This window comes from Mustela nigripes, chromosome 6 (genome assembly GCF_022355385.1).
Source record: "Mustela nigripes isolate SB6536 chromosome 6, MUSNIG.SB6536, whole genome shotgun sequence".
Classification (NCBI taxonomy): Eukaryota; Metazoa; Chordata; class Mammalia; order Carnivora; family Mustelidae; genus Mustela; species Mustela nigripes.
Window position 1 is genome coordinate 139,610,681 of NC_081562.1, and position 13,989 is coordinate 139,624,669.

Consider the following 13,989-nt stretch of genomic DNA (forward strand, 5'->3'; position numbering starts at 1 on the left):
TCCCTCCAGGAGCAAAGGAAATAGTAGGTGCCATCTCCCTTCCCCACCTTCTAGCATAAACATAAGGCTACCTGTAGGAACCAGCATGATGCCGATATTCAGTACTTAACTTGATTACACTAAGCCCCACACTCTCACCCTTCAGTAGACCAAAACTTCCCATTTGCCTCAGTCCCAGATCCCTGGATCTGGGGATCCCTTTCCCCAGAAGACCCATGCAAACTTCACTAATACCTCCTCTCTTGGTGTACTCATTTTGGTGCTCCTGGTCCTGGCAGTGGTGGCAAGCCCTATGGAAGCCCAAGCTACAATCCTGTTAAAATTGTGTGCCTTACCCACACAGCACTGGTCCACTGCCACAGGTCTCATTTCACAATTAGACTAGTGTGCACCTTATAAAATGTGCTCTACTAAGGAGCAAATACTGTCAGCAATAGGCAGAGAGTCTCTGCAGATGACTGAAGAAAAAAGTGACTAGGACACATCAGGGCATATTCAGCACACATACAAGACACCCCATGAGCATCAGTTCCTTGGAACAGGGGATGCTGCACTGAGGCACTACAGTACCTCTTCTTTATAAGGTCATTTTTAAGAACAGGAGATGTAGATGTAGCTAACTTTCCTAGAACACAGAAACAGAGAGGCTTAGGCAAAATGAAGAGACAGAAGAACATGTTCCAAATTAAAGAATAGGACAAAATCATATCAAGAGACCTAAGCAAAACAGATATAAGTGTTATACCTGATAGAGAATTTAAAGTAATAATTATAATACTTGCTGGACTTGAGAAAAGAGTGGAAGATATTAGCGAGGCCCTTAACAAAAAGATTAAAAAGAATCAAGCAGAGACCAACAACATGATAATTGAAATTAAAAATATACGTGAGGGAATAAAGAGCAGGCTAGGGGAAGCAGAGGAATAAATTAATAACCTGGAAGACAGGCTAATAGAAAGTATTCAAGCAAAGTCAGTGAGAGAAAAAAATATATGCAAAATGAGAAAGACTTAAGGAAATCTGTGTCTTCATCAAGCATAATAATATTCACAGTATAGATACCCCAGAAGGACAGACAAAAGGGGGCAAAAAATTTATTTGAAGAAATAATAGCTGAAAACATTCCTAATCTGGGAAAAGAAACAGATATCCAGATCCAGAAAGCAGAGATTCTTCCAACAAAATCAACCTAAGGAGGTCCACACCAAGATACATGGTAATCATAATGAAAAACTTACTGATAAAGAAAAAAAAAATTTAAAGTAGCAGGAGAGAAGAAGATATGGCAGAATATGAGGACCCTAAACTCACCTCATTCCATGATTATAACGAGGTAACTATCAAATCATCCTAAATATCACAGAAACCAACCTGAAGACTGACAACTACAGGAAGAGGCCACATCAAAGAAGTTAGGAAGTACAGAGATGTGGTTTAGGGGAGAAATGGATCTTGGCTGTGGCAGAGGGAACACAGCTGTGGTCATCGAGAATGGCAGGAGAGAGAAGAGCATGTAGTGGAATGTACAAGGAGAATGTCTCCCCAAAGTAATTGGCTTGGAATAGAAGGGGGCGGGTGCTGAATTTTATGAGTTCTTGCAGCCAGCATGGCTTCAAGCCTAAATTTTTAAAGGTCAACAAACTTGGCTAGGATAGAGCCCTGAAGGCAGTGTAGTGTTCTTGGAGGGAAGGCAGGCAAAAATAATTGGGAACATACAGTATGGAAACAGTGATCTGAAGAGTTCTTGGGGCATACAGTGGGGACATTATTTGCTTTTCTCAGAGCATGTTCCTGAGAGGTAGTACTCACTGAGACACCTCTCTGGGAACAAAGCTGGTTACCAGTTCCATGCCCCACCCCTCAGCATAAACACAGAGCCACCCACAGGAAGTAATGCAGTGTGGACACTGGTGGCCTTGCTTGCTTACCCTAAGCCCTATTCCCCTGTACTCCAGTGAAACTGCCCTTCTCAGTAGTGCTTACCTCAGTCCTGTGCAGTTGGTGCATCCTCCAGAAGACCAGCACAAACACCAGCTTACATCACATCTGCCAATCAGAGAGTTTTGCAGGGCCTCAGTTCCCATGGAGGTGGTGATAGATCTCATTTCCCAAACATATCAGAATACACCTAATTAAAACTCCCCACATTTAGGCCAGGCACTAAACACTGCCAACAGCAGGCAAAGAAATCCTCTGCAATGACTGACTTGAAGGATAGAGCAGACAGAATATAAGAGCAGAAGACAAGCAACACACTGTAGACACTCCCTGAAGCTCTAGGCCCTGAGCAGTACATGACTTCTTCTTCATAAGGCCATTACTTTTAGGTCAAGAGAGGGAAACATAAATGGCTTTTCCAACACACAGAAGAAGGCAGAGTCTTAGAAAAAATGAGAAGACAGAGGAATTTATCCCAAATGAAAGAAGATAAATTTGTGGCCAGACATCTAAGTGAAGCAGATATAAATAACATGCCTGATGGAGAATATAAAGCAGGGATCATTAGGCTATTCACTAGGGTGAGACCCTTACCACAGAGATAAAAGAGTTAAAGTATTAATCAGAGATGAAAAGTACAAAAAAGAAGGTTAGAAAGATCCTTGATGCAATGAATATCAGACTGGAAGATGCAGAGGGATAAATTAATGACATCGATGGCAAAATAAAGGAAAGCTATAATGCTGAAAAAAAGAGAGAATTATGCAACATGAGAATAGACTTGGGGAACTCAGTAACTCCATCAAAGGTTACAACAGTTGTATTAAAGGAGTCCTAGAAGAAGATGAGAGAAACTGGAACAGAAAATGTATTTGAAGAAATAATCACTTAAAACTTCAATAATCTAGGGAAGAAAACAGACACACAGATCTAGGAGACATAGAAAACTCCCATCAAAATCAACAAAAGGCTGATACCAAGATATATATTTTTTAAAAGATTTTATTTATTTATTTGTCAGAAAGAGAGTGTGTGCACAAGCAGGCAGAGTGGCAGGCAGAGGCAGAGAGAGAAGCAGGCTCCCCGCCAAGCAAGGAGCCTGATGTGGGACTCGATCCCAGGACCTAGGATCATGACCTGAGCTGAAGGCAGCGGCTTAACCCACTGAGCCACCTGGGCATCCCTGACATATTATAATTAAATTTACAAAATATAGTGATAAAGAAAAAAATCTTAAATGCAGCAAGACAATTAACTCTCAACTCTATGGTCAACTAATCTTCAACAGAGCAGGAAAGAACATCCAATGGAAAAAAAGACAGTTTCTTCAGTAAATGGAGCTGGGAAAATTAGACAGCCACATGCAGAAGAATGAAACTGGACCATTCTCTTACAACATATACAAAGATAAACTCAAAATGGATGAAAGACCTCAGTGTGAGACAGGAATCCATCAAAATCCTGGAGGAGAACACAGGCATTAACTTCTTCCACATCGACCACAGCAAATTCTTGCAAGACATGTTTCTAAAGGAAAGGAAAACAAAAGCAAAAATGAACTTTTGGGACTTCCTCAAGATGAAAAGCTTCTGCACAGCAAAGGAACAGTCAACAAAACTAAGAGGTGACCCATGGAATGGGAATGCAAATGACATTACAGCTAAAGGGCTCATATCCAAGATCTATAAAGAACTCAACACCCAAAATCAAGTAATCCAGTCAAGAAATGGGCAGAAGACATGAACAGACAGTTCTCCAAAGAAGACATACAAATGGCTAACAGACACATGAAAAAATGTTCAGCATCACTGGCCATCAGGGAATACAAATCAAAACCACAATGAGATACCAACTCACACCAGTTAGAATGGCAAAAAATTAAAAGACAGGAAACACCAAATGTTGATGAGGATGTGGAGAAAGGGGACCCTCTTACACTGTTGGTGAGAATGCAAGGTGGTACAGCCATTTTGGAAAACAGTATGGAGATTCCTCAAGAAATTAAAAATAGAGGTACCCTATGACCCAGCAATTACATTACTACATGTTTACCCAACGGATACAAACGTAGTCATCTGTAGGGGTACCTGCACCCCAATGTTTGTAGCAACAATGTCCACAATAGCTAAGCTGTGGAAGGAGCCGAGAGGTACTTCAATGGCTAAAGAAGATGTGGTTCATATATACAATGGTATATTACTCAGCCATCAGAAAGCATGAATATGTAACATTTGCATTGACATGGATGGAACTGGAGGGTATTCTAAGTGAAATAAGTCAATCAGAGAAAGACAGTTATCATATGGTTTCACTCATATGTGGAACATAAGAAAGAGTGCAGAGGACCATAGGGGAAGAGAGGGAAAACTGAATGGGAAGAAATCATTGAGGGAGACAAACCATATGAGACTCTTGACTCTCAGAAACTGAGAGTTGCTGGAAGGGAGGTGGGTGGAGAAGATGGGGTAACCAGTTGATGGGAATTAAAGAGGGCTCATGATATCATGAGTACTGGGTATTATATTCAACTAATGAATCATTGAACATTATATCAAAAACAAACGATGTACTATACCTTGGCTAACTGACATTAAATAAAAAAAATAAAAATGGGCAGGAGACATGAACAGTCATTTCTCTATAGAAGACATCTAGATTGCCAACAGGCACATTAGAACATATTCAAGATCACCCATCATCAGGGAGATGCAAATCAGAATCACAATGAGATACCACCTCATCCCTGTCAGAATGGCTAAAATAAAAACCTCAAGATACATCAAATATTGGTGAAGATGTGTAGAAAATGGAACCCTGGTGCCCTCACTGTTGATGGGAATGCAAACTGGTGCAGCCACTATGGAAGACAGTATTGCTGTTCCTCAAAATATTAAAAATAGAACTACTGTATGATCCAGGAATCACACTACTGGGTATTTTAACCAAAGAATACAAAAACAGGAATTCAAAGGGATATGAGAACCTCTATGTTTATTGTAGCATTATTTACAATAGCCAAACTATGGAAGCATCCCAAATGTCCGTTGATCAAGAAGATGTTTTATATATATATATATAGAGAGAGAGATATCTACAGATACATCTCTCTCTCTATATATATATATTATATAATATTATATAATATATATACATATATGTTATATATTCATATGTGTTACATATATGTATATGTTACATAATATATGTTATGTATATATGTATGTTTCATATATATTACATAATATATGTTACATATATGTTATGTATAAATATATATATATTATTCAGCCATAAACAAGAACACAATCTTTTCATTTACAACAATGTGGATGGAAATAGAAAGTCTAATGCTAAGCAAAATAAGGCCATCAAAGACAGTTACTGTATGATTTCACTCACATGTGGAATTTAAGAAACAAAACAAACAGGAACATCTGGGTGGCTCAGTCAGTTAAGTAGGAGCCTTCAGCTCAGGTCTTCATCCCAGGACCCTGTGTTCAGACCCATGTCAGGCTCTACTCAGTGGGGAGCCTGCTTCTCACTCTCCCTTTGCCTCTTCCCTCCACTTGTGCTCTCTCTCTCAAATCAACTTTAAAAAAAGAAAAAAAAAAAAGAGAGAGAGAGAGAGAAACAAGAAACAAGAAGAAACAAACTCTTACCTTTAGAGAGCAAACATTTGATTACCAGAGGTGAGGTGGGTGGGAAGATGGGTGAAATATTTGAAAGGGATTAAGAGTACACTTACCACGTGTATCCCAGTGTTCACAGCAGCAATACCCACAGTAGCCAAACTCTGGAAAGAGCTAAGATGCCCTTCAAAAGACAAACGGGTAAAGAAGATGTGATCCATATACACAGTGGAGTATTACTCAGCCATCAAAAAGAATGAATACCCAAGTTTGCATCAACATGGATGGGACTGGAGGAAATTATGCTAAGTGAAATAAGTCAAACCGAGAAAGTAAATTATCATGATTTCACTTATTTGTGAAACATAAGGAATAGCATGGAGGGCATTAAGAGAAGGAACGGAAAAATGAAGGGGGAGAAATCAGAGTAGGAGATGAACCATGAGGGATTATGGACTCTGGGAAGCAAACAGGGTTTTAGCAGGGAGGGGGGTGGGGTGAGCCTGATGATGGGTATTAAGGAGGGCATGGATTGCATGGAGCACAGGGTGTTATAGGAAAACAATGAATCATAGAACACTATATCAAAAACTAATGATGTGCTATATGGCGACTAACATAACATAAAAAAAAGTGCAAATTAAAATTTAAGAAAAGAATGCACTTATCTTTTCTTTTTAAATTTTTAACCATTTTTAAAAATTTTATTATTTTTTAAATTTATTTATTATTTATTTTCAGCATATTCATTATTCAGTATTCAGTATTTTTGCACCACACCCAGTGCTCCATGCAATCCGTGCCCTCTACAATAACCATCACCTGGTACTCCAACCTCCCACCTCCCCGCCACTTCAAACCCCTCAGATTGTTTTTCAGAGTCCATAGTCTCTCATGGTTCACCTCCCCTTCCATTTTCCCCCAACTCCCTCTTCCTCTCTAACTCCCCATGTCCTCCATGCTATTTGTTATGTTCCACAAATAAGTGAAACCATATGATAATTGACTCTCTCTGTTTGACTTATTTTACTCAGCAAAATCTCTTCAAAAAATGGGCAGAAGATATGAACAGACACTTCTCCAATGAAGACATACAAATGGCTGTCAGACACATGAAAAAATGTTCATCATCACTAGCCATCAGGGAGATTCAAATTAAAACCACATTGAGATATCACTTTACACCAGTTAGAATGGCCAAAATTAGCAAGACAAAAATGCACTTATCTTGATGGGCACTGAGTAATATATGGTATATCACCATTTGTAACAGTGTGTATTAACTACACTGGAGTTAAAATTAAAAGAAAAGCAAAAAAAAGCAATAGCCTTCCTTTTTATCCAAAACAACCGTTTAGAAACAATATTGGAGAGGATTCTATTTATTTACTTATTTATTTATTTATTTTACTTATTTTATTTAAATTCATTTAGTTAATATATAGTATACCATTATTTACAGATGTAGACTTTAATCATTCATCTGTTGCATATAACACCCAGTGCTCATTCCATCAAGTGCCTCCTTAACGCCTATCACCCATTTACCCCATCTCCCCACCCACTTCCCTTCCAACAACCATCAGTTTTTTCCCCATAGTTAAGAGTCTCTTATGGTTTGTCTGTCTCTGATTTCATCTTATTTTATTTTTCCCTCCCTTCCTCTATGATATATGAGTGAAACCATATGATAATTGTCTTTCTCTGACTGACTTAAATTTTAAATCTTTTTTTTTTAAAGATTTTATTTATTTATTTGACACAGAGAGATCACAAGTAGGCAGAGAGGCAGGCAGAGAGAGAGAAGGAAGCAGGCTCCCTGCTGAGCAGAGAGCCCGATGCAGGGCTCGACCCCAGGACCCTGAGATCACGACCTGAGCCGAAGGCAGCGGCTTAACCCACTGAGCCACCCAGGCGCCCCTCTGACTGACTTATTTCACTTAGCATAATACCGTCCAGTTCCATCCATGTCATTGTAAATGGTATGATTTCATCCTTTTTGATGACTAGGCAATATTCCATTGTCTATATATACTACATATTCCTACCCACTCATCTGTCAATGGACATCTGGGTTCTTTTCATAGTTTGGGTTGTGGACATTGATGCTATAAACATTGGGGTGCAGGTGCCCCTTTGGATCACTACCTTTGTATCCTTTGGGTAAATACCTAGTAGTGCAATTGCTGGGTTTTAGAGTAGCTCTTTTTTTTTTTTTTTTAACTTTTTTGAGGAAACTCCATACTATTTTCCAGAGAGGCTGCACCAACTTGAACTAATGATGTAAGACAGTTCCCCTTTCTCTGTATCCTTGCTAACATTTCTTGTTTCCTGACTTGTTAATTTTTACGATTCTGCCTGGTATGAGGTGGTATCTCTTTGTAGTTTTGATTTGTTTTTCCCTGATGTCAAGCAATATTGAGCATTTTTTCGTGTGTAGGGATGATTCTATTTATAATGCTAGAGAAGCATATTTAACAAAAAATAATTTTTTTTAATGAAGAAAAACATAGTTTACTGAGGGATATAGATGAATAGTGAAGAAATAGAAATTTATATTTTTGATTTTGAAGGTTCAGTATTATAAGTATTTCAGTTTTCAGTATCTTCCAAATTGATATATAGATTTAAAGGAGTTTATTTCTGGATATAAACAGAATTATTTTTGAGTTTGACAATTATCAGGAAGACAAAAGATATATTGAGATAAGAAACTGGTTAAAATACAAAAGAATGATAAGGATTTGGTGGTTCAAAGATAATGTGTAATGTTACACTATAATAACTAAAGCAATGTGGTTCTGGACTTAATGCTGAATAAAAAAATCCAGAGACAGATTCAAAGGAATGTAATAATTTAGTATATTACAGTTTTAGTTGTTGAAACTTTTTTATAGAAAGACAAAACAGTCACAAAAAATAAACTGCTATGAATAAGTAGTTCTCATGCAATAGTTTGTGACATATATCAAAATAGGTTGCAGAATGATTTAAGATCCAAAATTAATAAATGGAGTATGAAAATGTTATAGAAGAAACTCTGGGTAACAGACATGGTCTTGGCTAGAGCAAGATTTTCTAAGCATCGTACTGCAAAGGAATATTGCAATATATTTGGTTATTATTAATTTAAAACTTTTGTATGATAAAAGATCTGTGAGATATAAACATAAATGCAAATTCTTAACAGAATGTTTTATATGAAGATCTTCTACAAATCTATAAAAAATATGAATGCCCGGGGCGCCTGGGTGGCTCAGTGGGTTAAGCCGCTGCCTTCGGCTCAGGTCATGATCTCGGGGTCCTGGGATCGAGTCCCGCATCGGGCTCTCTGCTCAGCAGGAAGCCTGCTTCCCTCTCTCTCTCTCTCTCTGCCTGCCTCTCCATCTACTTGTGATTTCTCTCTGTCAAATAAATAAATAAAATCTTTAAAAGAAAATATGAATGCCCTTCCACCAAATATTCCCCCAAATAGATACAAACAGGCAGGTCATAACTTAGAAACACATAAGGGCAATAAATGCATATGAATATATTCAACCTCACTAGTTATCAGATAAATGCAACTTTAAAATAACAGTGGAATAGATTTTTTTTTTTACCTGCCATTTCAGTAAAAATTTTTGGAGCAGAAATATCTAATATTTGTGGCTATATCCTGAACTAAGTACTCTTTTATATAATTTTATTACCATGAATTAATACTTCTCTAGAAAATATATAGCAAAAGTTTTGGGACAACATAGGCTTTTCAGTGAATCATTGCAGTTACTAAAGTTTATCATAAAGAAGAAAAGAATGTACAGAGATTTTGTACAGGTATGTATAATATAAAAAATTTTAATACCAATATTTTAAAATTACCAATATGTCCTTAGTAAGAAATTTGCAAAATAAAAGTATACTATTAAATGTACTTCTATTTTCTATTCAGATTTAGATGTACATTTATTGTCATTGGAACATATCTATGACTTTATTTAGTAAAAAGCATATCATGTATGTATAGTAGGATAGTATAGATAAAAATTTTAAAAATACATATATGCACTGATTATATTTAGAAGTAATGAGAAAGGATATATATCAAATGTTAACAGTGAGTTTTCTGTTTGTGGTAAGATTATTTGTGAACTTTATTTTTGTTGATCTAAATAAAAAATTATTAAAGGTGGCATTTAAAGACCTTATATTCTGGAGAAATAAATTATTTTCCACATTTTTAAAATTATTTGATATTATACATATTAATTACCCTGGTTGCATTCTATCCCCTTTTTTGATGTATATCTTTTATTCACTTTTATTATGCCTCTATAATAATTAGAGCTTTAAAAAAATAATAGGGGATATTCCTGGGATATAAAAATAGCCCTCAAAGTGGAAGGCATTTCTTCACTGTTTTTAATTTTAACCTATGGATTAAACTTTGGATTATATCAGTGGTTTAATTAGCTTCTTCCAATTTAGTAAAAATAAAGCTGAGAAATAATGTGGACATGAACATAGTCTTCTTCTTGAAAGTTGTAATATTGACCAAAAAAGTCACACATAAATCTTGATAAATCATTACTTTTTTAAAAATAGGAAGCTGAAAGAGCTAAGCATCAACTTGACTATTTCCTAAATCAAGGGAAAGAATCACTTAAAAGTGAAGGGAAGACCAAGACAAAAATGGAAATGGGTATTAGTAAAATAAAAGTTGAAGATTCAAAAGATATACCATTGGAGAGAGGAACAAAGAAATCAGTAGTTACAGATTCAGGTGGACAAAAGACAAGTTCTAAACTCCAAGAACATCTACAGGTAAGGAAATTACAGAAATAGAGTAGAAGACAGAAAAACAGTGATCTTTGCTGTAAGATTATCTTTTATATTGTTGTTTACTTCATTTGTATATATTATTTAAAAAAAATTTCTATGCCCTGTTTCTTTGCTTAGACTGTTTGTCTTGCTAAAGGTAACTTTAGTTATAGCAATTCATTTTCTTCAATACAAATTTATAAATTAGATATGTATTGGTTTTGAATGATGATATAAACACCTGAGATTTGAGAGCTAGAAAAAATAGGAGTTCCTAGACCAAAGATATTTTACTATAAATTAATAAAAGTAAATATAAATGCAAAACCATGGGAAAACATTTTTAAATTTATTTTTTTACTTAGTGCAGTTCACACACTGTATTAGTTTCTCATGTACAACACAGAGATTTAAGTACGTATGTTATGCTTTGCTCACTACAAGGGTAGCTATTTGTGAGGAAAATTTCTTGAAAAAATGTATTTTTGTTTGTGTTACACAGTGGATTCAGAAGCTCTTTCTTGAACATTCAGATTTATTAATCTATGCCTTGGAAGAAAATAACAGTGTATACATAAGCAACTTTATTGACAAGTAATGGGAAGAGTTAAAGAAGTAAAGCAAAATGGTTGAGAATATTATTTTGCTTGTCCTTGTTCTAGCAGGATAGGTCTTATCAGGTCTCTTATTTCTTTAATAGTATTTTATATTCTTTAGTGTCCTTCCTTTTTGTTTTCAGAATAAGAGTTTGTAGTAGAGATAGCATAGTAAAGTAGCATATAATAATAATAAAGTAAAATTAAAAGCCAATACTCTAACTTTTTTTAAGGAGACTATCATCACCCAGTAATTTTTCCTTATTTTAATGTTTTTTAAATATAATTTTTTGTTTTTATTTAAATTCCAGTTAACATACAGTGTAATGTTAATATCAGGCTTACAATGTAGTGATTCAGCTCTTACATGTAACACCCGGTGCTCATCACAAGCGCGCTCCTTAATCCCCAACGCATATTTAACCCATTATATATAATTTTAATTGCAAATTGTGTCAGCTTCTTCTTGAAAAAATAAAAAATGAAAAAATTGCTCTTGGTGAAAAGGAAATTATTAAGGTTAGTAGAGTTTTTTTGGTTTTTGGTTTTTTTTGTGCTAGATTGAATACAAAAGCAAAGTTTTTAGAAATCCAGGTTTCTGTGAACTGGCTTAAGGCAAAGATAAAGTGTGGCAACACAATTTAAAATGTGCTGGTCACTTTATATCCTCTATCATTATAAAATATGCTGGTGATTTTATGTATATGTGCTAGTCATATACAGAATAAGTAATAGATGCTAATCATTTACACAGTAAGAAATAAGTAAGATAGCTATCAGCATCCTGATTTTGAAGATGAAATTGGAGCCTAAAAATTAACTATGCAGCATCATAGTAACGTCGAATTAGACTTCAGACCGAGGTCTTTCTGGCTTCAAAATCACGTCAGGATATCTTCCTTGCTTTTCTCTGTGGCTGCATTTGAAACCTAACTTTGTTAATAGGCTTAGTGTTTTTTTATTTCCCAGGATTTTCCCCCTAAATCCAAAATAAGGCTGTTATATATGACAAGTTAAATAGAAAACATTAAGTTAAAAAGTAAGATGAATTTGGGGGCACCTGGATGGCTCAGTGGGTTAAGCCTCTGCCTTTGGCTTGGGTTGTGATCTTGGGATCCTGGGATCGAGTCCCATATCGGGCACTCTGCGCAGTGGGGAGACTGCTTCCCCCTTTCCTTCTGCCTGCCTCTCTGCCTACTTGTGATCTCTCTCTCTCTCTCTGCCAAATAAATTAATAAATAATCTTTAAAAAAATAAGGAGTAATGAATTTGAAAGAGCAACTTCATTATCCAAAGCATTTTACCAGGTAACTTTGTCATCTTCAACCTGGGCAAGTGATTTTTGCTTTCAGTAGTATTATAAATGGATTAACACACACCTCTCTTCTTATTTATTCAGTTTAACAATCCTTATTAAATACTGGGTGCTTTTGAAACAGAAATCATTACTGAAGTTTTTGATGGACTAGAAGTTATTCAAACTCACTGTCTCTATATTCTTATTGTAATTCTCCATTTAACTCTAATCTTTTTTCCCCAAGCACTATATTAAAACTATTTTTGCCAAGGTCACAACAAATCTACTTGATCTTATTCTGAAGGATGCTTTATACTCTTATCCCACTTACTCTCTTAGTAGTATTTGATCATGTTTGATGATTTCTTTTTTTTTTTTTAAGGATTTATTTATTTATTTGAGAGAGAGCGAACGGGAGAGAGAGAGTGAGCAGTAGCAGGGCAAGGGGCAGATGGAGAAGGAGAAGCAGACTCCTCACTGAGCAGGGAGCCTAATGTGGGACTCAGTCTCAGGACCCTGGGATCATGACCTGTGTAGAAGGCAGATGCTTAACTGACTGAGCCACCCAGACACCGCAACCATTTCTTTTTCTTTTCTTTTCCTTTTTCCTTTCTTTTTTCTTTTTCTTCTCTTTTCTTTATTTGTTTATTTACTTATTTGACAAAGATAGCAAGCATAAACAGGGGGAGTTGTAGGCAAAGGGAGAGGGAGAAGCAAGTTCTTTGCTGAGCAAGGAGCTTGATGTGGAGCTTGATCCCAGGACCCTGGGATCATGACCTGAGCCAAAGGCAGAGCCTTAACCCACTGAGCCCCCCAGGTTCCCCCTGACCATTTATTTCTTTTTAATGTAGTCTGCATTTTGATTTAGAGACAGAATAATTATTTTGTTCCCTATATATTTTTCTGGTACTGTGTTTTGTGCTGTCCATTCTTTAACTGTGGTGTTTCTCTGAGTTTTCTCTCTTTCAGAGCACGCTTATGTACTTTTATGGCTTTCAGTGCCAAATAAATCTTATTTCTCTAACCCAGATATCACCTAATTTCCAGGCCTATTATCTTTCAAACAACTTAATTTACCTTCTAGAATGGTCCACAGCAGCTAGAATTCATCATGTCCTAAAATGAACTGAGACCATGACCTGAGCTGAAGGCAGAGGCTTTAACCCATTGAGCCACCCAGGGGCCCGTGTGTTATCTTTTGGTATGTAATAAATTACTCCAAAACTTAGGGGCTTAGACAACAAACATGTATTATTTCACAGTATCTGTGAGTCAGAAATCCAAAAAGAAGGCTTAGCTAGGTCCTCTAGTTCATGGTCTTTCACAAAGTTGCAATCAGACAGTTATCAAAGAAAAGTCAGAGCTAGGCAGTCAAGTGTAAAAACAGTTTTTATTTAAGTCTATTGAAGTAGGAGAAAAGAGATCTCAGTATAAAACTGCGTTCAATTCCTAGTACACCATGGGGAAGTAGAAATTTATAGCCAAAGAGTAGGTTGATGGTCAATGGAAATTAGTAAGGGCAACATTGGGGGTGAAAGGAAGATTCTTGCTGAACTGCCCTAATAGGATCTTTGCTGATGGTAGGCAAGACTGATCATCTATAGGGGTACCTGTGTGGCTCAGTTAAGTGAATGTCTTTGGCTTAGGTCGTGATCCCAGGGTCCTAGGATTTAGCCCTGTGTCAGGCTCCCTGCTCAGTAGGAGCCTGCTTCTCCCTCTCCCACTC

The 13,989-nt window shown here is 36.4% G+C and overlaps 1 protein-coding gene across 1 annotated transcript in view; it reads left to right on the plus strand.

The window, feature by feature from the left end:
• The window catches only part of CCDC7 (coiled-coil domain containing 7), a 213,362-nt gene extending 202,394 nt beyond the window's left edge, over positions 1-10,968 (plus strand). Inside the window, exons 15-16 of the mRNA XM_059404564.1 lie at positions 10,155-10,373; positions 10,873-10,968. Coding sequence (XP_059260547.1) covers positions 10,155-10,373; positions 10,873-10,968 — 315 coding nt within the window. The remainder of the gene's footprint in view (positions 1-10,154; positions 10,374-10,872) is intronic.
• Positions 10,969-13,989: the final 3,021 nt, after the last annotated feature.